The sequence below is a fragment of the Panthera uncia genome (genome assembly GCF_023721935.1).
Source record: "Panthera uncia isolate 11264 chromosome A1 unlocalized genomic scaffold, Puncia_PCG_1.0 HiC_scaffold_16, whole genome shotgun sequence".
NCBI classification, from domain to species: domain Eukaryota; kingdom Metazoa; phylum Chordata; class Mammalia; order Carnivora; family Felidae; genus Panthera; species Panthera uncia.
Window position 1 is genome coordinate 5,087,320 of NW_026057576.1, and position 27,966 is coordinate 5,115,285.

General features: G+C 45.6%; 1 protein-coding gene across 1 annotated transcript in view; it reads left to right on the plus strand.

Moving 5' to 3' along the window:
- LOC125934215 (phospholipid-transporting ATPase IB) overlaps nucleotides 1-27,966 on the plus strand; it is a 433,509-nt gene that overhangs the window by 6,592 nt on the left and 398,951 nt on the right. Inside the window, exon 2 of the mRNA XM_049647534.1 lies at nucleotides 6,196-6,340. Coding sequence (XP_049503491.1) covers nucleotides 6,196-6,340 — 145 coding nt within the window. The remainder of the gene's footprint in view (nucleotides 1-6,195; nucleotides 6,341-27,966) is intronic.

The following is a 27,966-nucleotide window of genomic DNA, read 5'->3' on the forward strand; positions in this document are numbered from 1 at the left end:
CTTTTGGTTCTGTCATTCTAGAGTTCACCAAGTAATGTCTGCAGTTCGGTTGTAATACCAAGTACCCACAGTGAGCTCAGACTTCGCAGGTTCAGGGCACAAGTTTTCCAGAAGACTGCCCTCGCTTCAGACAGGAGCTGCAAGCTCAGGGATGCCTAGACCACCTGTACTTCTGACCAAATGGCTACAAACTCAAGGGTTTCCATTACCCCTTCAGTTTCAATATATGCTAGAATAACTGAGAACTCAGAAAAGCACTATATTTAGGATTACAGTTTTTATCATAAAGGGTGCAAATCAGGACCAGCCAAATGGAGAGAGACACTAGGGTGAGGTCTGGGAGGGTCCCACATGTGAAGCTCCTTAGGACATGTCATCGGAGCTTTGGTGTCCGTAGTGTTTATTGGGCTTTCGTTACATAGGCATAATTAATTGGACCATTGGCCACATGATTGAATTCAGTCTCCGGTTCCCCTTCTTCCCTGGAGTTGGGAGGTCAGACCCCAACCTTCTAATCACATGGTTGGTTTTTCTGGTCAACCCCCATTCTAAAATGGCCTAGGGGCCCACCAGGGTCACCTCATTAGCATAAAATTGGGTTATGGTCCTGGGGCCCCACCGTGAATAGCAAAGACACTCCTGCCCCTGGGGTAGTTCCAAGGGGTTAGAAGCTCCCCCAGGAAGCCCAGACAGAGACCAGCCAAACTCTTTATTCCACAACAATGTCCAGGGTCTGACTTCCCACAGAACTAGTAACAGAGGTTCTAGAAAGAGGCTTGCCCCTTTAATAGGTTTCTGACTTAGGAAGACTAGAGTGTTTCTTTCCCAAGAATTTCTACTGTGAGGTCGTGAAACTTCTTTGCGAGGGAAGTGGACTAGATAAGTCACCAGCATCTTCTGGAGTTCTGAGTTAGAGAAAAATACTGCAGTTCAGAGTGAAGGATTTTATTTCTATGTTGCTTAAGGCAATAAAATGCTTAGTAAAAATTTGCCTTCTATTAACTCCCCTTTCATGTTGAACTCTTTGAGGTTCTTAACTCCCTGGGCCTATTTAGTTCACACTAAAATGTATATTAATCAACAGTCATAAAATAATGTATGATTAATTAGATAAGGAACAGATTTCAGAAACCCGTTAAGGTTTTTCCTCCTCTTTCCAGAACGATCTCCATGGAATTAATTTATGTAATGGGGAGACATGAGGCATTGTCCTCACTTCTGTCTGCTCACCTGCCAGTGGGAGGTCCAGCGTTGTCCCTGCTTCCTAGCTGGTGACTTCACATCCTTGTTGCCACAGATATATCGTGTGAGTTAAATGAGACATTTGGGCCATTCAGCGACATGAAAATACTATAAGGACACGAAGAAAGTGAGTGGGAAGAGATTAACAGGCAAGCTGGAGCCACGGGGTGGCTGGGGTCCGTGGGAGAGTCGTAGGGATCCGTGACATGTGTGGCAGAACTAGGCTGCTTTCCTCTGCCCCTTCCCTATTCTTCACCCGTCCTCTGTGCCTATCCTCTTAAAATTCTTTCTCCTATCCTGGCAGAAACTCTGAAGGAAGGAGGGGCTTCTTTATTTAGCCAATCACCTTCCGGCTATTTCTGGGCTTTATCCAAAGCAACCAACCCAAGTGTTGCCACAAAAACATTCCTCTGTCAAATGCGACTTCTCTGGGTGTGGGTTGTGGCATCTAATGGCACTTGTGCCAGGGGCATCTAAAGCCTTGCCCCCGCCCCAGGGTGATCTATACGTGAATAGGTATTTCTCCCTCCTCTTTAACCTTACTTGCATATCCGTCTTAAAGGAAACAAATAGGTTCTCTGTGCTCCCTCACGGTACTGATTAGCACTTCTGGTTATTCAGGAGTGGGTCAAGGAACCCAGAGACCCCAGTACAGCTAAGATCTGGGAAGGAAATTACCCAGAATCCAGAAAGCTGTTGGGACAGTTGCTGTTGCTCTCCCTGAAATGGTTTCGTCTTTATTTCAAAAGAAACCCTCTATTTCGCTGCCTACTCCATGGGTAGAAGATGGCCATCCAGAGACCCAGAGTGTGTATGTTAATAGAGCAGCCACATGCAGAAACCTGTCAAAGTTTCCAGAAGACTCCTCTAATGGTCAAACTTGGGTGAAGTCACTATCCCTGGTGCGAAAAGCTGTGATGCGAGGGGATGCCTGGGTGGCTCAGTTGGTTAAGCGTCCGACTCATGGTTTCAGCCCAGGTCATGACCTCACAGTTCATGAGTTCGAGCCCCATGTCATTGGGGCTGATGGCACAGAGCCTGCTTGGGAATTTTCTCTCTCCCTCTCTCTCTGCCCCTTCCCAGCTTGTTCTCTCTCCCCCTCTCTCAATAAACAAACAGACAAACAAACAAACATTAAAAAAAAAAGCTGTGATGCATGCATCGACCCTTTCATAGACCTGTCCGGGGCTCCCTGGCCTGCATATGGGAAGGGAAAGGTTCAGTGACCACACAAGGGAGTCTGTGGTTCAGCAGCTGGGTAGGCATCCTCAAAAGGGACCTGCTACATTAGCCCTTTATCTATATTTACAGACTGGCTACTGTGTGCTAGGCATTATTCAGGATGACAGGGCTAGAACCACGAGCAAGACAAAGTCCCTGTCCTCATGCCCTTGGCCGGCAGCTGTCTTGTCGGCGTTTCTTGTTGTGTAGTGGGCAAGCTTAGTGCTTGTCCCTTTTCCCACTCTCGTTTCCCCTTCTTCTTTTTACCTTGGTTTCTTTCTCAACAGATATTTATTGAACTCCCACTGTCTGCTGACACTGTGCTTGTTTATATGGGGGAGTTGTAAGCATATACTCTAATTTTGCACGGTGGTATTTTCAAAATGCATTAACTCAGGATTCATCTTGGGAGTCTGAATTTGAAACCTTAGTCATGCTGTGCTTCGCTATATATGGTGTAGTGTTTTCTTTAGGCGATATATTTTCGACAGATGTGTGGTATTTGGAAGAGATTAATGTTTTTCTCCAAAGCAGGACTTGGTTAGGATGAGGCCACTGAGGTAGAAGAAAGTTATTGGCGTCCCGGGGAAGGTGGGGGGGGGGGCACTATAATGATTGCTATCCAGAATAAAATTCCAGGCCGGCCCTGACGTAGCGTAGAAAGGTGAACTGGCCTCATGCATGGTAGATGCTTGGGAGACATTATTTCATGTAATTCTGTCTCTAATCGTGTAATTTGTTTGCACCCCAATATTCGTTATCCAACACTTAACTTCTTGTTTGGGGAAAATGGCTTCCATTCTCATTTCTATCACTAGTGTTTTTTTTGTCCCAATCTTCTCTTCTTCAAATTCGAATTACCCAATGTTCTTTTTTCTTTTTTTTCCTGGCCCACACATTCAATCCCAAAAAAGTCTTACAGGGTTTCCTTTTGAGATCGTTCTCCTGTCTGTGCGGTTTTTTTTTTTTTTTTTTTTTGCCCATTCTCCATTGAAGTTTTGCTTTTTAACCTCTTGCTTCTAGACTGTGGAATTAATTTCCTACCTGATCTCCTTATCTACAGATCCTCTCCTCTTTCTGCTTTTACTTGTACCTCGCTACCAGCTGCACTTCTCCCCTGCTTAGAAACCGGCTGTGGCTTCAGATCACCTTCAGGATGAAGTTTAAATTTCTTTGCCTGGCATTTAACTCCTCCCCAGTCCTCCCCCCCCCCACCCCCCCACCCCCCAGCTTCCTTTCTGTTTCCCACTTTGGACCCCTCAGTGCTTGTTTTTGTTTGTTTGGTTTCATTGGCTTATACATCTGGTCTACTTGGGCCTTTGCCTAACTTCTTTCTAGTTCCTGCCCCCAACTGTCCTTGTCCTCTTTCCTAACAGAAACCTTACCCACACTTTCATGCTTGTATATCTGTCCTCCAACTCTTTTTTTCACCAGCTCCCCTCACGCCCAAAGAGGCTGCTGACCCCTGACCCTCCTTAGCACCTTCAAGCCCACTCTTAGTCACTTGTCCTGAACCGTAGTGTACTGGTAACCATAGTTCTACCTTAGTACCTTAAACTGGTTAACATTTTGACAGTGGGCGCTAGGCCTTTGTTTGTTTGTTTGTTCCCAGCAGCATCCAACAAGTGATTCTCAACTGTGGCTGCCCACTGGTATCCCTTAAATCACTCGAGAACAGAGTAAAAGACGTTGGAATCTGTGGGGGTGGGGCCCAGGGCCTATATAATTGTGGGAGCTCCCTTGGTGATGATCATGTGCACCAGGGTCAAGAGCCACTGAGTGAATACAGTCTAAGCAATGGACTGTTCTGACCCATACAAGCATATGGCGTTTGAGCCCTCTGTGCAAATCATTGCATCTCTGCCTGGAGAATTCAAAGCGACCCTTTAGAAGACTTGAGTGAAAATGACTTATTCGACTAGCAAACGTGAGTGCCCGTTATGTGCCAGGTACTGTTCTAGGTGCAGAGATCACTGTACTGAACAAAACATGTCCCTGTTGTCCTGGAGCTTCTGCTCTTGGCCGTGGGAAGACGGACCATAAAGAAATATCAGGTAATGATGATCGAGGCTGGAGGTGACTAGAGCAGGGTAAATGGGCAGAGAAAAAAAGCGGTATTTTTATGAAGGGAATGGTTTTGAAACTAGCCTATCTGCCTTAATTCAGCAAGTGCTTTAAAACCCAGCGTTCTCTGACTGAAGTGTGGGAGCCCCGGCCGGGCTCTCAGGCCAGTCAGTCTTGAAGTGGGAACTTTTGCCCTCTGCTGCCCCTTGTCAATAAGCAGAGGGCAGAGCAGTCCCCTGTGAGGCCAGACGAACCCTGGAGAGTGGAGGCTGGAGGCAGGGAGCGAGAGCATCTGAGGAGATGGGGGTCCCCAGATGGGGAGCAGCTAAAGCGCTGTGACCGGGGACCCAGCTGTGAATACTCCTCAGGATAATACGCCCGCTCTCAACCGATTTTATGTTTCGGTTGTTCCCCTCATGTGATCACGATGAATAGGATTATAATCACTTTCCACAGATGTCAACACTTTCTCGTTCAAGATTTTTCTCTGTCAATGAATGTTCGTTGCAGCTGTGAAGTAGGTGTTTGCTGCAATGAGATGTCAGTTTCTTAAAGAGTATACATCGTTCATTTCTTTGATAGGTGGAAAGCATGGCAGATGGTGCGAAGATGCAGGTTTGGAAAAGGAGAGGAGGCCTCCTCTGCAGGGCACTTATTTTTCTGTGATCCTTTACTTCAGGCATCCCTCCCTGAGGGTCGGTTCTTGAGGTGGGTTGCCCCTGGTGATAAGGGATACACTTGGCCGTTGGCGACGGGGGGTGTGTTCCGATGTAGCCGGTCCAGTAATGGGCGTGTCATTGTTCTCCATGCTGACACCTGCATACGTGGAGGTTATGGCGTGGGGGCGGGGGGGGGTCGGTTGGCCCACAGAGGGGCTTGACTGTAGGACTGAAGTCAACCCTTAAGGGGATACACTTGCGTGTGCCTTAACCACAGAAACCGAACGGGCGCCATGAAACGCAAGATCACGCAGCCCTCCGTGAACCGGGATGGGTAAAGCTACCCTGCTCAGGTTGCCAGGCACACCTAGGGGGAAGGGCAGCCGGTGCGTTCAGGATCACGGGCGGAGCCGAGCCCATCACCCCCGAGGGTTGGGAATTTCCTTTGTAGGGCACGGAGGTGTGCTTTCGCCGTCCCTTTCCGCGGCGACCAATGCAGAGCACAGCCCCTTTGCTGGCATCTTTGTCCTAAAGTCAATCAGAGCAGCCGAGAAAACCGAGTTCCGGACAGCGCTCCCTGGGCCCGCAGGGGGAGCTCACCGGTGGGGGAGGGGGGGAGGCCCTGGCCCCGCTGTCCCCGAGGCCCCTCCCCGCCCCTGCAACGGGCAGCGGTGCCCCTGCCAGCCAGGCCTCCGGCTGCAGCGGGGCGGGAGGGGGCGGGGCGGAGTCGGCCGCGGGAGAGGCTCCCTCCTCGGCGCCCGGGGGCCCGGGGAGGGGGCGGGGCGCGGGAGGGGGCGGGGCGCGGGGGGGCGCGGGGCGGAGCCGGGAGCAGCTGCGGCGGCAGGTCTCCAGGGGGAGCCAAGGTACATAGGCGGGCCCGGCAGCGCCCAGAGAGAGAGCATCCTTCCCAGCCGGTCCCCCGCCCGCCAGCCCGCAGCCCGTGCTCGCCGCCTCTTGCCTGGCGTGACTTCTTTGTGTTTTGTTTTCTGCCCGCACCCCGTCTCTGCAGGACCTGTTCGTCCTTCTTCGGGCTACAAGAAGGCGGAGGATGAGATGTCCCGGGCCACGTCTGTTGGAGACCAGCTGGATGCACCAGCCCGCACCATTTACCTCAACCAGCCGCATCTCAACAAATTCCGTGACAACCAGATCAGGTAGGGGGGAGGCGGCCGAGAGACACAAGGACAGTTGATTCACGGCTGGGATGGGGTTCATCTTGCTCTTGGCGGCTTTTGCACACACCTAGCCAGCGGTCTCCACCCTCCGCCCCCATCTCTTCCCCCAGCCCCTTCCACTCCCCTCCCCCGTCCCCCTGGAGCCTGACAGTCTCTACCTGCTTCCAATGGGGTCATGTGAATACAGCCTTTACCTTTCTCTTCCTGGGCTCTGTTCTGTGCTCAGGCCCTCTGTGAGCCCCGAGGAAGTTTTTATTATTGTGGCCCTGACAAAAATGAGGTCTCTTATCTTTTCGTCCCTGGGTTCCCTTCCAAGAATTCCTCCTAGTCCTGTTTCGAGCTACATGAGAGCTCTCCTTACCGATTTGCAGACCATAATGTAGGGAAGTGCTTTCTAAAGGACTCCCACAGGACACAAGGACTCGCACTCAGCCCTAAGTGGTCCCCAACATTGGTTACGAGGTACTTATATGCTGGGAAACTTTGTGCGGAGTTAGCTTTCATCCATCTTTCTGCTAACATTTAAGTGTCTGCTTTTTGCTGGCTACCGTCTCGGATGCTTTAGCTGGACTTGGTTAAGGAATCATCAGAACCTCTTAAAGAACGTTACCTTCAGACTAAGAAACTGAGATGTTAAATAATGTCCCTGTGCTCCTATGGCGTCTAACTAGCACAGTTGCAAATAGCACCCACCTTCTCAATGAAAGCTGAAGTTCTTTCAGCTGTGCGAAGCTAGATCTTTAGGCACGGGTGTTAGCAGGTGTTTTACGTTTCATTAAACTTTCAGACATAGACAACTTTATACGAGTGACTTCGGAGGATGTGGTTCTGTGAATGGCTCAGAACACCATGCACAGGTATAGAGAAGTTAACTGATCAGGTTACACGTAGATTATTGACAAGCTTGAATTGCAACCCAGTGTTTCTTGAAAGCTCTGGTGAAACTTTGTTGCGTGCTTAAATACTCGACAGCAGCACTAGCCCTTACGCAGGCTGCTTAGCCGGACATCCCTACTGAAAAAGGTTTGGCCGTTGGGCGTGACTGTAGCTTGATAGAGTTTGTGGTAGAATAATGGCGCATGTTATATGGAGGTGACCCCTCCATTGATTAAGGGACTGTTAGGTTGTTTGGGGCTAGATTATTAGTGTTAGCTTATTAGTGTTAGGCTTTATTTTGGGTTTACAAAACAGATGAACATAGGGGAAGGGAAGGAAAAATAAGATAAAAAGACGGAGGCAGGGGCACCTGGGTGGCTCAGTCGGTTGAGCGTCCGACTCTGGCTCAGGTCATGATCTCACGGTTCACGGGTTTGAGCTCCGCATTGGGCCCTGTGCTGACAGCTCGGAGCCTGGAGCCTGCTTCGGATTCTGTGTCTCCCTCTCTCTCTGCCCCTCCCCTGCTCGCACTCTGTCCCTCTCAAAATTAAGTAGACCTTAAAAAAAATTAAAAGAGGAGGCAAACCATAAGAGACTCTTAAATACAGAGGACACGTTGAGGGTTGCTGGGGGGGGGGGGTGTGGGGGGGGGGGGGATGGGCTAAATGGGTGATGGGCATTAAGGAGGGCACTTATTGGGGTGAGCACTGGGTATTAAGTGTCAGTGGTGAATCACTAGATACTACTCCTGAAATCATTATGACACTATATGTTAACTAACTCGGATTTAAATAAAAATTTTAAAAAATTGGAACAAAAAATGACCATTGGGACATACTCTTCACTTAAAAACGTAGCCTAGAGGAATAGCTGAGGTCCTGATAAGAATGAGCGGGCTCGGTTTAAAACGCAGAGCGTCCACCGCAGTGAGTTTGTGCTTCCCGAACTCACACGCTCTAATCAAAAAGACGACAAGCGTTGGGTGTGGGTAAGGACGTGGCGAAATTGGAGCCCTCCCTACATTGATGATGGGCATGAACGGTGGTACAGCTGCTTTGGAAAGCAGTTTGGCAATTCCTCAAAAGGTTAATGCAAAATTACCATGTGACCCACCAATCCTCCTAGGTATGTCTCCCCAAGGGCAATGAAAAACTGTGCACACAAAAACATGTGCACAAACTATAGCAGCGTGATCCTAACTGCTCCAAAGTGCAACCCAAATGTCGGTCAACTGGTGAATGAATAAACAAAGTGTGGTCTATCTGTATAAGGGAATACTATTGGCCGGGGAAAGGAATGAACTACATTACCTGCTACGATATGGGGTGAGACTTAAATATGATGTTAAATGAAAGAAGCCTGTCCCAGAAGTCCTCATTCCACTTACAGGAGATGTCTAGAGGGGCAAATCTATTGAGACCTGGATTAGTGATCCCTAGGACGAGGGAAGAGGTTGAGAAACGGGAGTGACTGCTAATGTACACGGGGTTTCGTTTGGGGGTGATTACACAACTCTGAGAATATACTTGAAACCGTTTGGAATCCTGCATTGCCAATATAGTTGCATTTCTTCATACCTTCTATATGTTTCCATTCAATTACTTTTAAAAAGATGGAAAGATTACTTAAATATGTTCTATTTTTTTTTTCTTTGCTTGATTTCGAGGCTCAAGAGATCTATATTTCACTATGCTACACACTTTAAGCAGTGAATGTGTTAGGCCCAAAAATATATACTATATAAGGATGTTGAATTGAAGAATTTTCTTCTTAAACCTTAGGATGTTTTCAAGTAGTATTTTTGCTTAGTTTTTCTTGATTTCTTGGGCTCTGGTATCCATTTAAGCATGCTTAAAGTTGGGAAACTAAGGGTCTTGATATTTGTTTAAACTTCCTATTATATGGAAGAGGATTTAAAACATTTTTTTTTTTTTTTACATTTATTTACTTTTGAGAGACAGCACTAGTGGGGGAGGGGCAGAGAGAGGAGGAGACCCAGAATCCGGAGCAGGCTCCAGGCTTCGAGCTGTCCGCACAGAGCCTGACGCAGGGCTCAAACTCACAAGCCGTGAGATCATGACCTGAGCGGAAGTCGGACGCTTAACCGACTGAGCCACCCAAGCGCCCCTGGAAGATGAAGATTTTTAAGAGCTTTGGTAATGTGGATTCACTACTTGTTCCGTAATCAAGATGCAAAGCTATCTTTTGAGGCTGATCTTACCAGATTTTTCAAGTGGCTACCCGTTGTACAGTTTCATTTGTACTTTTGGGGGTAGAAGGAGGAGTTAAGTATGGGAATATACACTGGGGTTGGTTAGGAATAAAATAGATAGGTACCAACTCTTCTATTTAAAGTCTTGTATAAGAATATCATTGCATTAGTTGAAATAAATCCCATCGAATATTAAAAATCATACAGTTTGAGTTCATGGCTTCTATTGGGAACGCAGATTTCAGAAAACACTGAATAGGGTCTAAGAGATTAAAATGTGGCCCTTGCTGTTCCGTAAAATGGCTTTTGAGTATTTGTTTCGCCTCAAGTCTATATTTAGGGGAATTAGTAATGGTAATGTGACTTCTAGTTCATTGAGGGACTGGCTATAAAACTGCTTGCCATTAAAGCTTAAGGATTTTACAAAATGTTGAGCCACATTATTTTAGCACGTTAATGTTGCTGGAGTCGTCTTCTAAAAATCCTTAATTCTTTAAGGCTTTTTATCTTGGCTATGAAAGTTTGCTAAAAGTCGATAAAACTGTTCAAAGGAATATTTTCATAAAAGGGGGTTGAAAAGGATTTTTTTCTTAATCTTTCTTGAGAAAGGGTTTTAACTTTTTTGGGGGGTATGGAGGCAGGGGCGTGGAGTATTCATTACTGATTACTTGCTTCCAAATCAGTGTTTGTAAAAGAGCCCAGGTAGGACAGGTGAGACTCATTCTAGCCCATGAGTCCAGGGTACTGATTTTGTGGCTGTTACATAGACCTCAGGAGGCTGGTGTTCCCACTGACCTTCTCCACCGCACGCCCTTTATGACTCAGAGTGGAGAACTGATCATGGAGTGAACTGATCACGGCAGTGGCTCTGTGACTGTCTTTATGGCCACCTGGCATTTTGATTTCAGAATAGAGATCCGAGTTTGCTGAAGAGGGATGTGGCTGTCGGGCATTGGGGAAGGTTGGTGAGGGGCTGCATGGTACAATTCAGGACAGACCTTGAAAGTCTAGAGTTAATGTTTCAACTAGTCTATCCAAGAAAGAGACTGGGCCTGCTGAACACACAGTTAAGGTCACTGCTGGAGTTGACTGTGGCCCTGGCACCCCTGGGGGATATACCAGACACGGTAACTCCAAATTCCAAGCAGCTGCTTGAAGTTCTGGGATGATCTGCACCATATTGGTAGATGGCTCTCTAAACCTTATTATTGTTCTCCATACTGAAAATACTGCCAGTGATTGATTTGAAGCTATGGTAGCTTGAAGTTTCCATTGTTGAAGCCAGTGAATCTGGATTCTTACAATTATGAGGAAATAGGACATGGTCTTTTTCTCCTAAGCACTGCTTTTCCTAGGGCCTTAGTTATGAAGACAGTACCGCTTCACCTTCTAGAAATGAGTAGTAGTTAATGGAATATTGCAAGGTTCACACATACATACATATGTAGGATTGTATATATATATATATATATCCATCTAACAAGATCCCTTTTTTTTCTGGTGTACAATCTCCTTTTAAATATTTTAATTTTTTTTTTATTTTAGAGAGAATGTGAGCAGGGGTGGAGTGGGGGGGGAGAGAGAGAGAGAGAGAGAGAATGAGAATGAGAATGAATCCCAAGCAGGCTTCATGCTCAGCGTGTAGCCCCACTTAGGGCTTGATCCCACAACACCTGGGATCATGACTTGAGCTGAAATCAAGAGTCAGATGCTTAACCGACTGAGCCACCCAGGCACCCGCCTCATTTTAAATATTTTAATAGCTTTATTGGGATATATTTTACATCCCATATAATTTGTCTACCTAAAGTATATAATTCAGTGGTTTTTAGTATATTTAGAGTTGTACCACCATCACCACATCCATTATGGTTTCCTCCTCCTGGGCCTGAACAACCACTCATTTCCCCTCTCTGTAGATTTTCCTCTTCTGGACATTTCGTATGAATGATATCATCGCCTCTTAGGTGTTTTAACTGAAATATTAAATGCTTCTAGAAAGTTTGCTACTTAGAACAACCTGGTGGTGAAGCTTTAATTTTGTAAATCTAAACTCTCAAAAATGTTGAAAGTTAAACATTTTTTTCCAGAAAATACCCTGAAATTTGCTGATCGTTGGGATCTCTTTGCTGAGCAAATGGATGCAATCAAGTTCAGGTGTATGCCGTCTTTTCGTGGGATTATCAGCACGCCATTTGTACTAGGTTCAAGGCTACGAGGGAGTTTGAAATGAGGTCTTCAAAGCAAGTTAGGAATGTTTACAGATATTGTGTTTTGAATGAGTCATTTCAGGTGGGAGTTCCAGCTAACAAAAATCTTCATTAAAGCAATAACTTAGCTCGGTCAAGCTATCGCATTTCTTCTTGGTTTGTCTTAAAGGAAAACTGCTTAATATTGCTTTTGCCAAGAGAAGTTTAAACTAGAATTTTGCCTTGCTAGAAAAAGGGACACACTTAAGCTGCTTAAAACCTAACAGAAACAGGGGCACCTGGGTGGCTTAGTCGGTTGAGCATCCGACTTCGGCTCAGGTCATGATCCCGCGGCTTGTGAGTTCGAGCCCCGCGTTGGGCTCTGTGCCGACAGCTGGGAGCCTGGAACCTGATTCGGATTCTGTGTCTCCTTCTCTCTCTGCCCCTCCCCCACTTGTGCTGTCTCCCTCTGTCTATTGAAAATAAATGTAAAAAAAAACAAAACAAAAAAACAGCCAATGTAACAAACAATATGTCATTCCTGGTAAGAATCAAAACTGCCTTTTACTCATGTAAAGAAGATTGTTTGAAAAACCAAAGTTGACAAATCTGATTTGGGAGCACTTTTGTCAAGTTTGGCCAAGGTAAAATGTATAAAAATCCTCATCTGAGAAGATATGTGGTAAAAGCACGTGTGTTACCTACCTTGAAACGGCTTCAAGATGTTCTATGTATGCTGCTGTTATTGAGCTATTTGTATATTTTTACTTTGTATATATTGAAGATGTGCAACATGATTTGACGTACATATACATAGTGAAGTGATTAGTCAAGTTAATATCCCCTCCTCACTCAATCGTTTCTTTTTGGCTTAGAGGTGGATATACTTGGTTAATCTCCAAACCACGCACTGTAGTTTCTGCACGTGAATGTCACAGCATGTTGAGAGTCCCTAATTTGTACATACCAGCAGCCACGAATGCCGTAGAAGTTTCTTGTGATTAGGACGTTATCAGGTTTTCCACCCTTGGACGAGGCTTTTAAGGCATGGCGAAGACTGGGGGACTCTTAGCGTTGTCTTTCAGGTAGCTATTGAGCGCATTAGCTTTCTTGAAATGTATTTTTAGAAACAAAAGCATGTCAGCCTCGGGCTAGTTTTGTGATGTTTTGATGTTTCTAAGGAAACCGCAAATGTCTAGGAGAACAGGCTCACGGGTGATCTATCAAGTGGACCCTTGTATGGGTGGATGAGGAGTATATCTTCACTTCCATCAAAGTCCCATCTGTGCCATTGTCATTGATGAAAATGGGTAAAGGCATTTCGTCTGAGAGTTTGAGTCAGTAACTTATTTCCCTTCTTCCCTATTTCCCAATTTTATTAAACCTTCCTGTCCTCTTTGAGCTGGGGTTTCCGATTCTAGCTGATAAAAAGAATTGAGCATCAGGATTTGTGAAAAACAAGTTAAAACTGAACCAGAATTAGAGGAGACTGAGGACCTAGGACGACTAAATGTGGTATGAGTTCTGAATCAGATCTTGGAACAGAAAAAGTGCATGGGTGGGAAAACCGAACTTTGAATAAACGATGTGGCCAGACTAGTACTGTGCCAATGTTCTTCTCATATTTACTTTAGTAATTTCTTTGAGCTAGTTGTCATCCAATATTATTAGTTTTGATCCTTGTGCAATGGTCGTATCAACATCGTGGGGAAATTGGGTGAAGGGTATATGGTAACTCTTTGTGCTAATTTTGCAACCCTTCTGTAAAGACAAACTTCTCTCAAAGTATTGGAAAAAAACCACGGGGCGCCTGGGTGGCTTGGTCGGTTAAGCATCCGACTTCAGCTCAGGTCACCATCTCACGGTTCGTGAGTTCGAGCCCCGCGTCGGGCTCTGTGCTGACAGCTCAGAGCCTGGAGCCTGTTTCGGATTCTGTGTCTCCTTCTCTCTCTGCCCCTCCCCTGTTCATGCTCTGTCTCTCTCTTTCTCAAAAATAAATAAACGTTTAAAAAAAAATATTGGAAAAAAGTAGCGGAAGTGTCTGGGAGAGTAGGAACTGAAAACTATACCCCTGTCTTTGTGTTGGTGCTTTGGGAAATATCGAGTTCCTTTATTGGAGACAGACATGGTTTTGGATGGATGATGGTCAGAAGAGAGAGACGGGACCCATCTCTTGGCCTGTTTGTTGTGCTAATCGGATGGGAGAACACTCACTCCCTGGGTGTCAAACAACATTTCCTTAGACGGCAACACGGAGAGTCCGTTGGCATAACAGCCGACCCACTTGTACAGAACTTGAAAAGTCGGTAGCAAAATGACTGCAGAAAACTCTGTGGTCATAGTTGAGTCACGTGAGATTTTGTGTCGTTCTCTAGAAAGTAGCCTCTAAGTGTTCATTCCACTTACGGCTGAGTCACTCAATGGACAGCGTAAAGCTTACTCAGAAATGCTAATCAGCATCCCTTTGAAGAGGGACAATGCTTACAGAGAACAAAAGGAGAGGTCTGACCATTGTTGGGGTCAGACACGCAGTGATGTTTTACAAAGAAATTTCCTGAAATCTATGACGTTGAGTTTGATCATTTAAATGCTGAGCTACCCTTTTCTCTTAAAGCTGGCTCTTCAAAACTTGAATCGCCGGTTTTTAGCTACCCTTACGGTTTTCTAGGACACACAGTTAGGAAAGGATTTGGGGTTAGGTTGGGATGTTGTTGGTCAGTCTGAGGGTTATTGTATATGTCTCCCGTATTTGTCACATAAACGGTCACTCGGAAGGCGACTCTCAAAGAGCGTTGGCCGGTTTCAGTTTCAGGACCGCCTGCGACCAGATAATCCACTTGAGAGCGGGCTTTGTGCTCTCATAGAAGTCTCAGATTTAGGCCCGTGGTCTCCCGTTTTGATCGCATGTCCCATTAGTAAAACTACCATGAACGTTTGATACGTATATTTAAGTATCTGTGTATATGTTACTGTCATTAGTTATCATCTCAAGACACAGCATGTATTTACCAAGGTTCTCGGTTAAGAATTATGGATGTAAATCCATGTTAATGATGATTATTTTGACTATTTTTGGGTGACTTAATCCAATTTGATTAAATCCTCCTAATGTTGAACTTAGTTAGATGGATTGAAGGGCTTTTATAAGGAAGAGAAGTGTCAATTCAGTTTTTTTCCTTGTCGTTTGCTTACTTTCTTTAAATTTTTTTTTTTTTTTTAATGTTTATTTACTTTTGAGAGAGAGAAAGACAGCACAAGCAGGGGAGGGGCAGAGAGAGAGGGAGACACAGCATCCAAAGCAGGCTGCGGGCTCTGAGGTGTCTACACAGAACCTGACACGGGGCTCGAACTCACAGACAAGGAGATCGTGACCTGAGCCGAAGTCGGACGCTCCACCAAGTGACCCACCCAGTTGCCCCGTTTACCTTCTTGCTTTCAATCTGTGGTTTGTTTCATTACGGGATTCTCAAGCCACGTATTCTTCTTGGGAGGTTTAGTTGAGTTGGAATTGGGTACATTACTCCATGAATGCCCCTAACTGGACACAGAAACTGAAATATGTAGCGATAAGCAGAGTGAACAGATGGGAAGGGGTGCCACCGTCGCTCCCTCGTCAGTCCTCTCAGGCCGCCCTGAATATACATAGCCGAGGTGGCTTAGCGTTCTCTCCCCTAAGTGTTATTTTTCCTGCATAGTAAGAGGCTGGAAGTCCAAGACCATTAATGGCAGCATGGTCAGGTTCTGGCGCGGACCCTCTTCCTGACTTGCAGACAGCGCTGCCTTGTTTTGTCCTCACGTGGTGAAGCAAGAGACCCAACTCTCTGGTGTCCCTTCTTATAAGGGTACCAAGCTGTACGAACCCCACTCTCATGACCTCATCCCGGCTTTATCACCTCACAGAGACCCCTATCTCCGAGTATCCTCATACTGGGAGTTAGGGCTTCAACATACCAATTTTCACGGGACTCAGTTTAGTCCATTGCACCCCCTACCCTCTATCTCCCCCTTAGGGAGCTTTCCCTCAAACCTCGTTACATAGGACCAGGTGGGGACACCGGTGCCAATCCACTCAACAAACGGTATTAAATCAAATGGTTGGGAGTGCATCTACATAGAAGCTGGTGACCTCTTCCCACCTTCTGCTTTGGAGCCACCAGTTTTGGCTGTCTTCTCTTCTTTGGAGAAACCTATCTGGTCTGACCCATTCCGGTTTTGACTTCAGACCTCAGCAACCCTGAGACCGATCACATCAATGGGACTTAGCGCCATTTCTAACCCTGCATTTGGTCTGTACTAGCAACGCACTTCGGTCCCCTTTTATGAAGTGTGGTGAATTGGGGCCGGGTGGTTGGCCGCACTTCAGAGCGAGGCAGGCAGCCGAATGGGGGAAAGATCAGTGAGCTGGGTTGGAAGAGGAGTTAGAGCTCCGCCCGAAAGATCAGGTGTGGTTCGCGTGGGGAGGCATCCTTGGCCTGGGGAACGGCACAGGTGAAGGTGCAGAGGAGCAGGAGAGCTGAGCATGTGTCTTTCCAGCAAGGATGTGGAAGAAATCGGGGATGATGGATGATCTGTGCATTGGGTGTAACCAGGAGAAGCTTTCAAAGACGCAAGTAACAGCGTTATGTTGTTGGAGAACCTTCCAGCACACTCTGATGTTTAGAGTGGAGTTTAGCTGTTGTAATTTCCTGAGGTGAGGCGTGGGGCTACAGGATCATGGAAGCACAAGTCACCAGGGGTGATCAGAGGGGAGGTCGCGAGTGGGTGGAGGAATAGATAAGCATGGTCCTTAGTTCGGGTCCAATTTTGGGGACAGAGAAGGTAGTGACGCTATTTCTTCTATTCCCGAGGATTCTTTTAAAACTCTATTGAATGCTGGGTTAGAGCAAGGTCCTTGACCTCAAAATAGCACAGACTTCCTTCTACCTCAGTACTACCCTACCCCCCGGGGGCTCAGAGGTGTAGGGGCGCCTCTGCTGGCTGAGTCGTGAAGGCGTGGAGCTCTTTGTCCCCCTCTTCCAGCAGCTCTACTAGGAAGTCGCTCCAGCTGTTGTCAGCTCTTCCTCTACCTTGAGATACGTTCCGTTCCAAGATATTTGGCTCAGTAAGTGGGAACTAGAATAATGTACCTTGTATGTCGGTAGGAATTTGATGGCAGTACGTATGTAACCCAAGGTATGGTATTTGGTATAGTGTCCAAAGAGTGGCTGAAAGTCCAGGCTGGTTATTATTCCCGTTCTCTTCTGCCAGGTGTATTGCTTACTATCGGATTATTTGAGGCCTAGAACATTCAGTTGATGAGCTATGGGTGGGGGGTGAGGAAAGGAAAGTGTATTTGAGTACTACCCTGGGCAAAGGACAGAGAGTACCTGGGCAGTAAATATGCAGGTTAAAGAATAGCAAGGCAGGGGCACCTGGGTGGCTCAGTCAGTTGAGCATCCACCTTCAGCTCCAGTCTTAATCTCACACTTTGGCTCAGGTCACGATCTCGTGTTCTGTGAGTTCGAGCCCCGCATCAGGCTCCCTGCTGTCCGTGCAGAGCCCGCTTAGGATCCTCTGTCCCCTTCGCTCTCGGCTCCTCTCCCACTCACGCTCTCTCCCTCTCAAAAATAAACATAAAAAAAAAAAAGAACAGCAAGGTAGATTTTGCATGTTAGGGGCTTTTGTATATTTTTCCTATATTTTTCTGCAACTTCTACAGGCAAGCGTGCTGTCCCGAGAGCGTAAGACCGGGCTGAGAGGTGTTCAAGTGTGCGTGTGTGTATCATCGTAGCTTCAAGAAATTGGTGCCTGCGTTTGGCTGTGTTGAGAGAACACGGTCCCGTGTAAGTTCACGTTAAAGTCACTGTGACCTCCTCCTGCAACCAAATACCAGTGAAGGTTCTTGACTACAGGACGGTGAAAACCTTAAACCTGGTCCAAATGGAGAAGTAGAAATGTTCTGAGTTACGAATGTAGAATCTGTAGCTCTCTCTCCTTCCCTCTTTTGTCCCTCCCTCCTTCCTTCCTTGTCCTGGACAGTCGGCCTTTCAGCCATTTGGACTCTGCTTTGACCATCCCTAAGGAATACTGTGCATGATGTTTAATTTGAATACTTAATTGTAGATGGAATTCTATAAAGGAGTGTTCTTATCCTATCAAAAATACGACTCCTTTGTTTCTATTCCAGTAAAAGGTGTGGAGGTCTTGAAAGCATTACTGTCTAGCATATGAAATGTGTTACAAAACCCTGACGATTTAAAAATAGAGCTCTTTATTTTTAGACCGTAAGGTTATTTGCTGAGTAGTATCATAATTACTTCCCCAGTATTCCATCTTTGTTAAAACTGCCTCATATTAATTTTTAATGTTCCCTTTACAAATTAGAGTTCCTCAATCATTCCAGTGTTGACGTATCAGTAAATTGAATTATTTTATAGAATGACTGTGCCAAGGGCAGACAGAAACATCCACTTCTCTCAGTCTTACTGTTTTGCCTGCTACCTCTTTCTGGTTTTATTGCCACTTGTATTTTTAGAAAGTTTGTTCACTACATAGGCTTAGACATTACAAGAGAAATAATTTTATTATTTTAAAAATCCTATTTTTTGAACATTTGTCCATTTTTGAGAGACAGAGCATGAGCAGGGGAGGGGCAGAGAGAGAGGGGGACACAGAATCTGAAGCAGGATCCAGGCTCTGAGCCGTCAGCACAGAGCCCAATGCGGGGCTCGAACCCACCAACCATATGAGCCGAAGTCAGGTGCTCAACCGACTGAGCCACCCAGGTGCCTCGAGAAATAATTTTAAATACAGGAGGGAATGAGTGTGCGTACCATACCATAGGTATTCTCTATATGGAGGTCTTGATGTGGGTTAACCATCTTTGTAGGCCAAGCAGTGTAGATATTACCAAGTTGTGGAGCTCCAAAGGAAAAAAATAACCTGATGGGAGATCCCTACTCATGCCTTTACCAGTTTTCTTCCACCACTTTGTGTAAATGTATTCACATATGTGTGCACCCTGAAATTCTTAATGCTTGTAATTCATTTGTCCTACACATGAACATGTATCTCCGTTGGGAACTCATTAACTCATCTGGTAAACCAGTCTAGTCCATGTTTAGCTGACGGGGGAGTCCTTCTTTTACGTTGAGACTTCTCGTGATTCCCCCCTATGAAAAGCAGAACTTGGCCCATAAGCAGCCGTAAGTAGTTGTGGTCACTATAACAAAATATTCTAATATCACATCTGAATTAATATTAATGAACTGTCATGCATTTAATGGTGCCCTTAATGTTTAGTATAATAATCATAGACGTCTGTAGAGATATGGTTTTTGGTACGGTATGAGTTTTGAGAAAATGTTGACACGGTGAGGGGTGGTCAGTCAGTAACCAACAATACTTTCATAGATTTCTCTTGCAGTTTGTCAGGATCACGCTATTTCTAGTTTTGGGGTCCATTTGGTAGTATCTTTGGATGGTACATGGGCACACCACACTGTTTAAAAAAAAAATAATTTATCATATGTCCTACACTTGGACAAGCTATTTAAAAAAAAATTTTTTTTAACGTTTATTTATTTATTTTTTGACAGAGACAGAGCATGAGCGGGGAAGGGGCAGAGAGAGGGAGACACAGAACCCGAAGCAGGCTCCAGGCTCCGAGCTGTACGCACAGAGCCTGACGCGGGGCTTGAACCCACAGACCGCGAGATCATGACCCGAGCCGAAGTTGGACGCTCAACTGACTGAGCCACCCAGGCGCCCCAGGACAAGTTATTTTTAATACAATGGTGGCATTTGCTAGAGAGTAAAATACGTATCTTCTAGAAATAAACTCATGATATTTAAGAATTTTGGAATAGTAGAATAGCTTTATAAGAAACTTAGCAGATTTTGATTTTAAATCCTAATACTTATATAAGTAGTTTGAAAATACCAATTTAACATCCTTCCCAATCAAATGTTTTCTCACATAGCTGTTGAAGATAAATTGATGGTTTTTGAACTACTGTGCTAAGGGACCTGATGAATTTTGATATTTTGAGATACGACCATTAGAAAAAATATAACTGGGGTGCCTGGCTGGCTCATTTGGTGGACCGTGCAAGTCTTGATCCTCAGGGTTGTGAGTTTGAGCCCCGTGCTGGGGGTAGAGATAACTTGAAAATAAAATCTTTAAAGGAAAGATAGAATTATGTCTAGCTTTTAAAAGAGACTCCTATGCTGTTTACTTTCTGGAAACTCACTGAATATTTAAAAAATTAGAACAGCATAAAAATGGGGGCGCCTGGGTGGCTTAGTCGGTTGGGCGTCCGACTTCGGCTCAGGTCATGATCTCGCGGTTTGTGGGTTCCAGCCCCGTGTCGGGCTCTGTGCTGGGGCTCGGAGCCTGCAGCCTGCTTTGGATCCTGTGTCTCCCTCTCTCTCTGCCCCTCCCCTGCTCGCAGTCTATCTCTCTGTCTCTCTCAAAAATAAATATTAAAAAAAATTTAAGAAAGAACAGCATAAAAATGGGTCCACATACATCCATGGAATAATGTTTACCAGATAAGAGAGCTGAGGTTGAGTTCGGCAGAAGTGCTGTAGCTATTTAGTAACTTCCAAGATGCAGTCTCTGCTGGGCAAGACTAAAAAGTGAACGGTCTCTGGAATCTCTTTGCCAAGGTTTATGGACCTAAAAACGATCCAGTGCATTTTTGTGGAATCCTCGTAGAATGCCATCTGTGCTTATGTATATTTTGCCCTCCGTTTGTCATTCTCGTCGTGTTTGCATGCTACCTGCCGTGCTGTGCTTCTCTCCTGTGGCATGCGTAGAAAGGTAACTTGATTGGTGAGCCCACGGTCTATGGATCATTTTTTTCCTCTAGACTTTACATTGTATAAGAAAAATCTAGGTTTATTTGGTCTGGGGCAAGGCTGATTTCTGTTTGAAACTAACACTCCAGGGGGAATTTTTTGAAGGGGGTCCTCATTTACAGTCCTCCCTATCCTCCAGTGCATATTCCATAGGATTATTGTGAAGGCTAATTAAATGAGTTAATATATATAAAGCACTTTAAACGGCGCCTGGCTGAGTGCTTTACAGATTTTGGTGTTCCTGTTGTTTGCGTTTTAGATTATGTATTTGGCAAAAACTCTCCTACCAAACTTGTTACATAGCGCCTGAGATGAAAACAACCAGGTTTTGAATTGCATTTAAAAGGATTAAAAGATAATGTGCAAACTGAATAGGAGGAGTGTATCTTAAGGGAACAAACACAGACATTCTCTTTGTGCAGCAACCTGATTAAGATCAACTTTAGTGTTTGCCTGAGGTTCTCACGGATAACTTTAAATTATTAAGTGTTTACTGGAAAAATGGTAATGGAAAAAATGAGCAGTTGTAAGCTATGTTTTTTAATTTTAAATTTTGAATTGCCAGAGGGGGAAGGTACTTAGGTCAAGTAAACCAGCAAAGGAAAATTGGTATACGAGTCTTGTGCCCGCCAGTGACTACCTGAATGACTTTTCACCCATAATTTCTCTGAGCCTGTGTTTCGTCACTTGTCTGGCGGGAAGCATCCTTGCCTTGCAGGCGTGTCGTGAAGCTAAACAAGGTTACAAATGTGAAAACGTCTAGAACGTAATGCGCCATGGATATGGGTACGTCCCATAACCTATCAGATCGGCTTACTCCTCTTTCTCATGGTGGTAAATACAGGTAACTTGAAAGTTACCATTTGAACCGTGTAGGAGTAAACCGAGTAGTAGTGTGAGGCACGTTCACATCGTTGTTACTCTCTTCATCTTCCCCAGGGGAGACTTAATGTCCACGGGACCACTCCCCGTTTCCCCCCTCACCCTGGCTCCTGGCGACCACCGTTCTCCTTTCGGTCTCTGCGAACCTATTCTCCGGGTTCCTCGTGGGGTTCTCCTCCACTGTGGGGAGTTCCCGTTCTCTATCAAGTGATCAGTTTCTACTCGTGAATCCTTCTACGATTGATCTCCTGCCTTGTTGTGCACCACGGTAAACGCCATTAATATAGATACAGAGGTTTAGAGGAAACTCACACGATTTCTTTTCCTTCCTGCTTCTGGGTGTGGTTGCCTTTATTGTGCCCATCCTTCCCCAGTGATCCTGGGAACGTTGGGGGATTCTGGGACCAGGATGGAGAAGGAGGGCTGTGGAGGGAATGTGGTGGGATTGGCATGGGCTTTTAAGCCAGATCTGCTTTGTCAAGTAGGGGGTTTCTACGGCACTGTCTCAGGCCCTGATTTCTTCACTTCTACCGTGACCCCCTGCCTCAGTGCCCATTTCCTTCCCACCTAGGTTGTTGGAGGTCATGGGTCCAGAGGCAGTTAAGGCGCTATACTACATCTGTTTTGTCTTCAGTAAGACACATGAGGCTGGCTGTTCTCATTGTCTCCCAGGTTGACTGTCTCCTCTCCCCACACCCCTTCTCACCCTGCATTCTGGCTGCAGGGAGAACTCCCTGGGCCTCTACTCACAGTGCTTTCCCCAGAGTGCTCTCTTTTCCTACTAACGCTGGTCCACGTAGTGAGCTCTGTCTTTTAAGGCTCGGTTCTCCTATCTCTTAAGAAGCATTTTCATCCTTGTCCTGCATCCCCACCCTTCGGAGGTTGAGCGACCCCTGCTTGTGCCACAGCTTCGCATGGACTTTTCTGTTGTGGAGCTTAGCCTGGTGCATCAAATCTATTTTTGTGTCTCTGACTCTCCAGCTCTGCTGTCTCATCCTTTATGGCAAAGTCTGTCTGTTTCATCTTGTGTTCTCCCAGCATCAGGCACAGTTCTGGCCAATGGGAAATGGAAAATCTTGGCTGCATGACTTTGCTCTACAGGTGAAGGTCAGAATTGCACGGAAAATTAGACTTGGCTTGATGTGTTGTTCTAAGATTTCCGTTCACGCTTAATTGCTTATTGAACAAAGTAGAACCCCCAAAGCAGTTACTTAATCCTCAAAAATTGATGTGTGGTTTTGATGTGCTTTTATATATAAAATACTCTTGCAAAGGGGGCTGCTGAGTTAAATGCTTTTAATGTCAATTCTTCAGATTTAATAGACTGATATCTGCCCTCAAATGCAGGTGCCTTTGGGACTTAATGTGATTGCTGGCATCCTTACTCCTTTATATTAGTTGAAGTTGAAAGTTTCTTCATTCATCAAATTTATTTTTAGTGCCTGGTACACACGAGTCCCTGCGCTTGGGGTTGGGGATGCGGTGGTGGGAAAGCGAGGCTGCCGCATTTGTGAGTCTGATCTTCTTGTTCCATTTGTTTCTCCCCTTTCCCCATAGTTCTCTTTAGCTTTTCGGTACCTTTGAGAAAGGGGACTTAGAGAACGCACGTGTAGCCGCTGCTGTGGGATAAGTTCGTTGCCCCTCTGCTTTTGGGCGCGGGTCCTCGGCCTCTTAAAAGAGGAGCCCCTCCGGGAGAGTGAGAGCGGCCCTCAGGTGTGTTCCCTCGAGGCCGGAGGTGGGACCGGTGCACCTGCCTGAGGTGCAAACAGTGCAACCGCCTGGAGGTCTGCCTGCCTTCCGTTATCACTGCGCACCAGCAGCTGGAAGCGGCAATGGCAGGAAAGATGCTCTCCCTGAACAAGTCTTCCGTTGAGCTGAGTTCTAGACAATGGCTGTGATGATTAAATTTGAAGGTTTTCTGTATATGTAAAATTACACATCTATATGCTTCAAATAAACGTTATTTATTCATTCATTTAAGAGAGAGTGAGTGCGTGCGTGCAGGAGGGGACAGAGGGAGAGAGAGAGAATCCCAAGCGAGCTCCACACCCCATGTAGGGCTCGCTCCTATGACCCTGGGATGGTGACCTGAGCAGAAATCAAGAGTCAGATGCTCAACCAACTGAACCATCCAGGTGCCCCGAGCACATTTTTATTCTAAATAAGTATTGTACTCTACATGGAAGTCGGCACATACAGGTAACCCTCTGGCCCCCAGTATACAAAGACTAGGTTTCATAATTATCTTACAATTGATTTTTCATAACTATTCATGGTTTTAAAATCAAAAAGCAAATAAGGAAAAGAAAATGTAACATTAGTGGTATTATTTACTAGTTGTCTAAATTACTCCTTTTGCAGACATTTTGGTTTTGTTAAATTTCGCATGCTAGTTTCTTTTTATTTTATTTTTTAAATGTTTATTTATTTTGTTGGAGAGAGAATGAGCGAGCACGAGCAGGGGCGGGGCAGAGAGAGAGGGAGACACAGAATCCGAAGCAGGCTCCAGGCTCTGAGCTGTCAGCACAGAGCCCGACGCGGGGCTCGAACCCACGAACCTGAGCTGAAACCAAGAGTCGGATGCTCAGCCGACTAAGCCACTCAGGCATCCCTTTGTTTACTAGTTTCTTGACCATTATTGACATAAATATCATAGCAGCCTATGACCAAAGGATTAAAGTTCAAACTGTTATGGTATAAAAAAGATTGAATAAAAATAGTTGTGCTTCTCTCTGCCACAATAAAAATTTACTGACATGATTACATACAATTTAATGAAGATAATGTTTGCTGTCGGGCCTTTTTATTCCCGGTCAGGTTTTTGTTTTTATTTCATGATTGTTACTAAAAGTAATTTTGTAAATTAAGGAGGGGGCTGTTTTAAAAACAACAACAAAACCACTCTCCTGGGTGTCAGACACACTGGGTAAGTGGATCACTGCTGGCAGCTGGCGTCATGGCGAGCCAGCCTTGACCTGGCTCTGGACTGTCACTGTGTCCCTGACCATGAACCTGCAGCTCCTCCCGCCCCTGTGTAGATGGATTTAGATGTAGCACGGTTTCTTCCAGGCCTTTTCAAGGTCTCTTCTAGTTGTGAAATCCTGTGTTTGAGTGGATCCTGAGCTGGAACCTGGCACGGACAGAGCAGTGTTTGGGTTGACCTATTGGCCAGTTATTGCTGTCATCCTTACTCCTGCTGGTCCCCAGTGCCTGAGGCGGTGGGAGTCCGTTTCTCTTGCCCACTGGTAAAAAAGTTCAAGGTGGTCCATGGATGTGGTCATCTCTTCCCTGCTGCTTCAGTCCCTGAGACTAGGAGTGACAGAGTTATTCTAGATTTCCCTCTGCACTTGGAAGGAAGATGTATTCTCTATAGAATCCAAAGTTCATTTGTTGAGACTTCTTAATTACATTTTTCAAGTCTATATTCTTAGTCTATCCAATTAGTCTGGTAATAGAATTATTCTCCCGTTACAAAGTTTTTGGTCAATTTGCTTAGGACTTTCGTTTTACGTGTTTTCATGCTATGTCATTTAATACATGGAATTTGTCCCATTGGTGGTAACATAGCTATAATTAGTATTTTGGCCTATGTTTGTTATTTTGCTCTCATACTTGACTGCATGTTAATACTACAGCCTTTGCTTGTTTTTTGTTCATGTTTGTATTGTATGATTTTGCTCATAAATTTTTCTGTGTTGAATAACAAAATCCCTCCAGAGATCTTTCTTCTATTCAGTAGGTGCTCTTGACCTATTTTTATAACTTTTTGATCATTTTGTTGGTTATTGTTGTTTGTTTACCTTTTCCTTGACTCTTGGCCTTGGCCAGTGAAATTCATTTTGGGATTACTAAACAAATGGAAGGAACTAGGGGTAGAGCCATTCATTTTGGCCACATTGACCATGTAGGGTCTGTGGGATGGGCAGGCAGGTACGTCCAAAGAGGGCATGTGGTAGGGGTTGGGGTTGGGGGTGGATTTGGTGACCACGGGCACACTGGTGGTAATTTGAACCTTGGAAGTGGAAATGATTTGGATGTTGAATAAGGCCAAGGGAAGAACCTTAGGGAAGATCCCTGTTCAAGGACCCATCTGTGAAAGAAAAGGAGCCATCCGAGGTGGAGGGTGGTGACCAGAAAAGGAGGGCTGCAGAAGCCCGGGATGGCCCTTCAAGGAGAAAAGTAATGGCGTTAGGTGTGGACAAGAATCCCTTTGCTGTGATGGGTCACTGAGTAGTTTCTGTTAATGAGAGCATCAGAGGCCAGGGAGTGGTAGGTTAAAGGCTAAATGGGAGGTGGGGAGGACGGCAGGGTGGAATTGTCTTCTTGAATGGAGTTGGCAGTGAAGGGAGATGAGGAAAGGCTGAAAGAAGGGGAGAAAGGAAAGGATTTTATTTTAAGAACTGTCTTGGGGCTCCTGGGTGGCTCAGTCAGTTAAGCCTCTGACTTTGGCTCAGGTCATGATCTCCTGGTTCATGAGTTGGAGCCTTGTATCAAGCCCTGTGCTGACAGCTCAGAGCCTGGAGCCTGCTTCAGATTCATTCATTCTCTCTCTCTCTCTCTCTCTCTCTCTCTTGCTGCCCCTCCTCCATTCCCTCCCTCCCTCCCTCTCTCTCCCTCCCTCCCTCCCTCTCCCTCCCTCCCTCCCTCCCTCTCTCTCCCTCCCTCCCTCTCTCTCCCTCTCTCTCTCTCTCTCTCAAAAATAAATAAACATTAAAAAAAAAACGTGTCTTCCTGGGGGCGCCTGGGTGGCTCAGTCATGTAAGTTCTGACTCTTGATTTTGGCTCAGGTCATGATCGCACAGTTGTGAGATTGAGTCCTGTGTCGGGCTCCATGCTGGCTGTGGAGTCTGTTTAAGACCCTCTCTCCCTCTCCCCAGGCCCCCTTTACATGTGCACACACTCTGTCTTTCAAAAACACCTGTCTTGCCGACAGTGGTGGAGAAGGGAGGTAGGATAGGTTAAGGGCATTGGGCCTGGGGCATCAGATCCCGAGCGCAGGTGCAAAGGTGGAATGGTCCCTTTCAAAGATAGGACGGAAGGGGCTAAGGCTGGATGAGCTGGCAGCCTGGGTGCTATGAGGAGCAAGGTGAATCAAGTCCAACTGACAGCTTCCGTGTACCCCATGTCGTGGGGGTGCACAGCCTCGAAGTGAGGGGGTAGGGGTAGGGTGGAGAGTTTGAAAACACGGAAGGGTTGGAACAGCCGGTGGTGCTTGGGAAAAGGGCACAGAGAACTTAGGTGATGTTGGGACAGTGACATAGGTACTTTAGGTGCAGACACCCACTTAGTTTTGCATTGCTGAATAATATACTTTTAGTTTTTCGATCTTTTGGTGGGGGGGAAAACACTAAATAAAAAATCAGTCTGAGTCTGTTGCTCTTTGTGTATCGTAGGTATTTCCAAGTGGGGGCTTTGTGTATATTGGGTGCGCGCGCGCGCGCGCGTGTGTGTGTGTGAAAGCTTTGACCTTTCTGCCACTGCAGAAGATTCTTGCTGCCAATGTTGGGTCATTTATAAATATTTGAGTAGGTTTGCTGGGAGCAAAACCATGCTTCAAAGGGTATAAAAGCTTGTTTGGCAGAGATGAATGTTGGAAGGATTTATGATAACAGGGGAGAATATAGGGAACACAGCCTGTTGTTTTTTTTGTTTTTTGGTTTTTTTTGGTTTGTTTTTGCATTTTTCTGTTTTGTTTTTGAGGGGCAAGGATTCTTGGTATCTGCCGGTTTTTAGAAGAGGTTTGCTGTTCTCCTATTCACCGGACCTTCATCTGTGTTTCCAAAACTGACAACCTAAGGCTAAAAATTGGTCCGAAGCTTCTGATGGTTTTATAATTGTTCTTGAACACGGCTAACTTTACTTTCCTGTTCATTTTCTCGGACGTCTTCTGTCCGAATCCTCCTAGCAGTGAGTAAGGTCGACACTGATGATTTCAGCACGGTGATGTTCCTCCCCCCTCTGGCAACCACCAATCTGCTCTCTCTGAGCCTGGTTTTTTTTCTTTTTTTCTTCCAAGTAGAAGTGAAACCATATAGTATTTGTCTTTCTGACTTCTTTCGTTTAGCATAGTATCCTCTAGGTTCATCCTTGTCATTACAAACGGCGGGATTTTCTTTTTTTCATGGCTGAGTAATATTCCACTGTGTTAATATACACCTGCCACCTCTTGCTTATCCGTTCTTTGATCACCGGACACTTGGGCTGGTCCATATCTTGGCTGTTGTAAGTGACGCTATGGTGATAGTGTCAGCTTTTTTTTTTTTTTTGCTAGACGGTTTTAAGTTTTATGTAGTAGGCTAATTGTACAATTCAAGACTTGATGCAATTGCCCGTGCCCTCTGAATGAATAGTTGTTGAAGAGGAGACCACGTGAGGCGGAAAAAAGATTACGAGCATCTGTGAAAATGGAAATGGTTGAGTAAGTTACGCAGCCCAGTTGACCTCCGTCTCCCTGGAGCCACCGGTTCTCTGCCACCTCCCACTTGCTTGTTAGACAAGTGAAGAGGTTTTCTATTGATTCTGACTCCTTTCAAAGCCCTGCATGAAAATGAAGAAAATATTTTGTTCATTATATTGGTTAGCTCCTTGTTCAAATATTAGTTAGC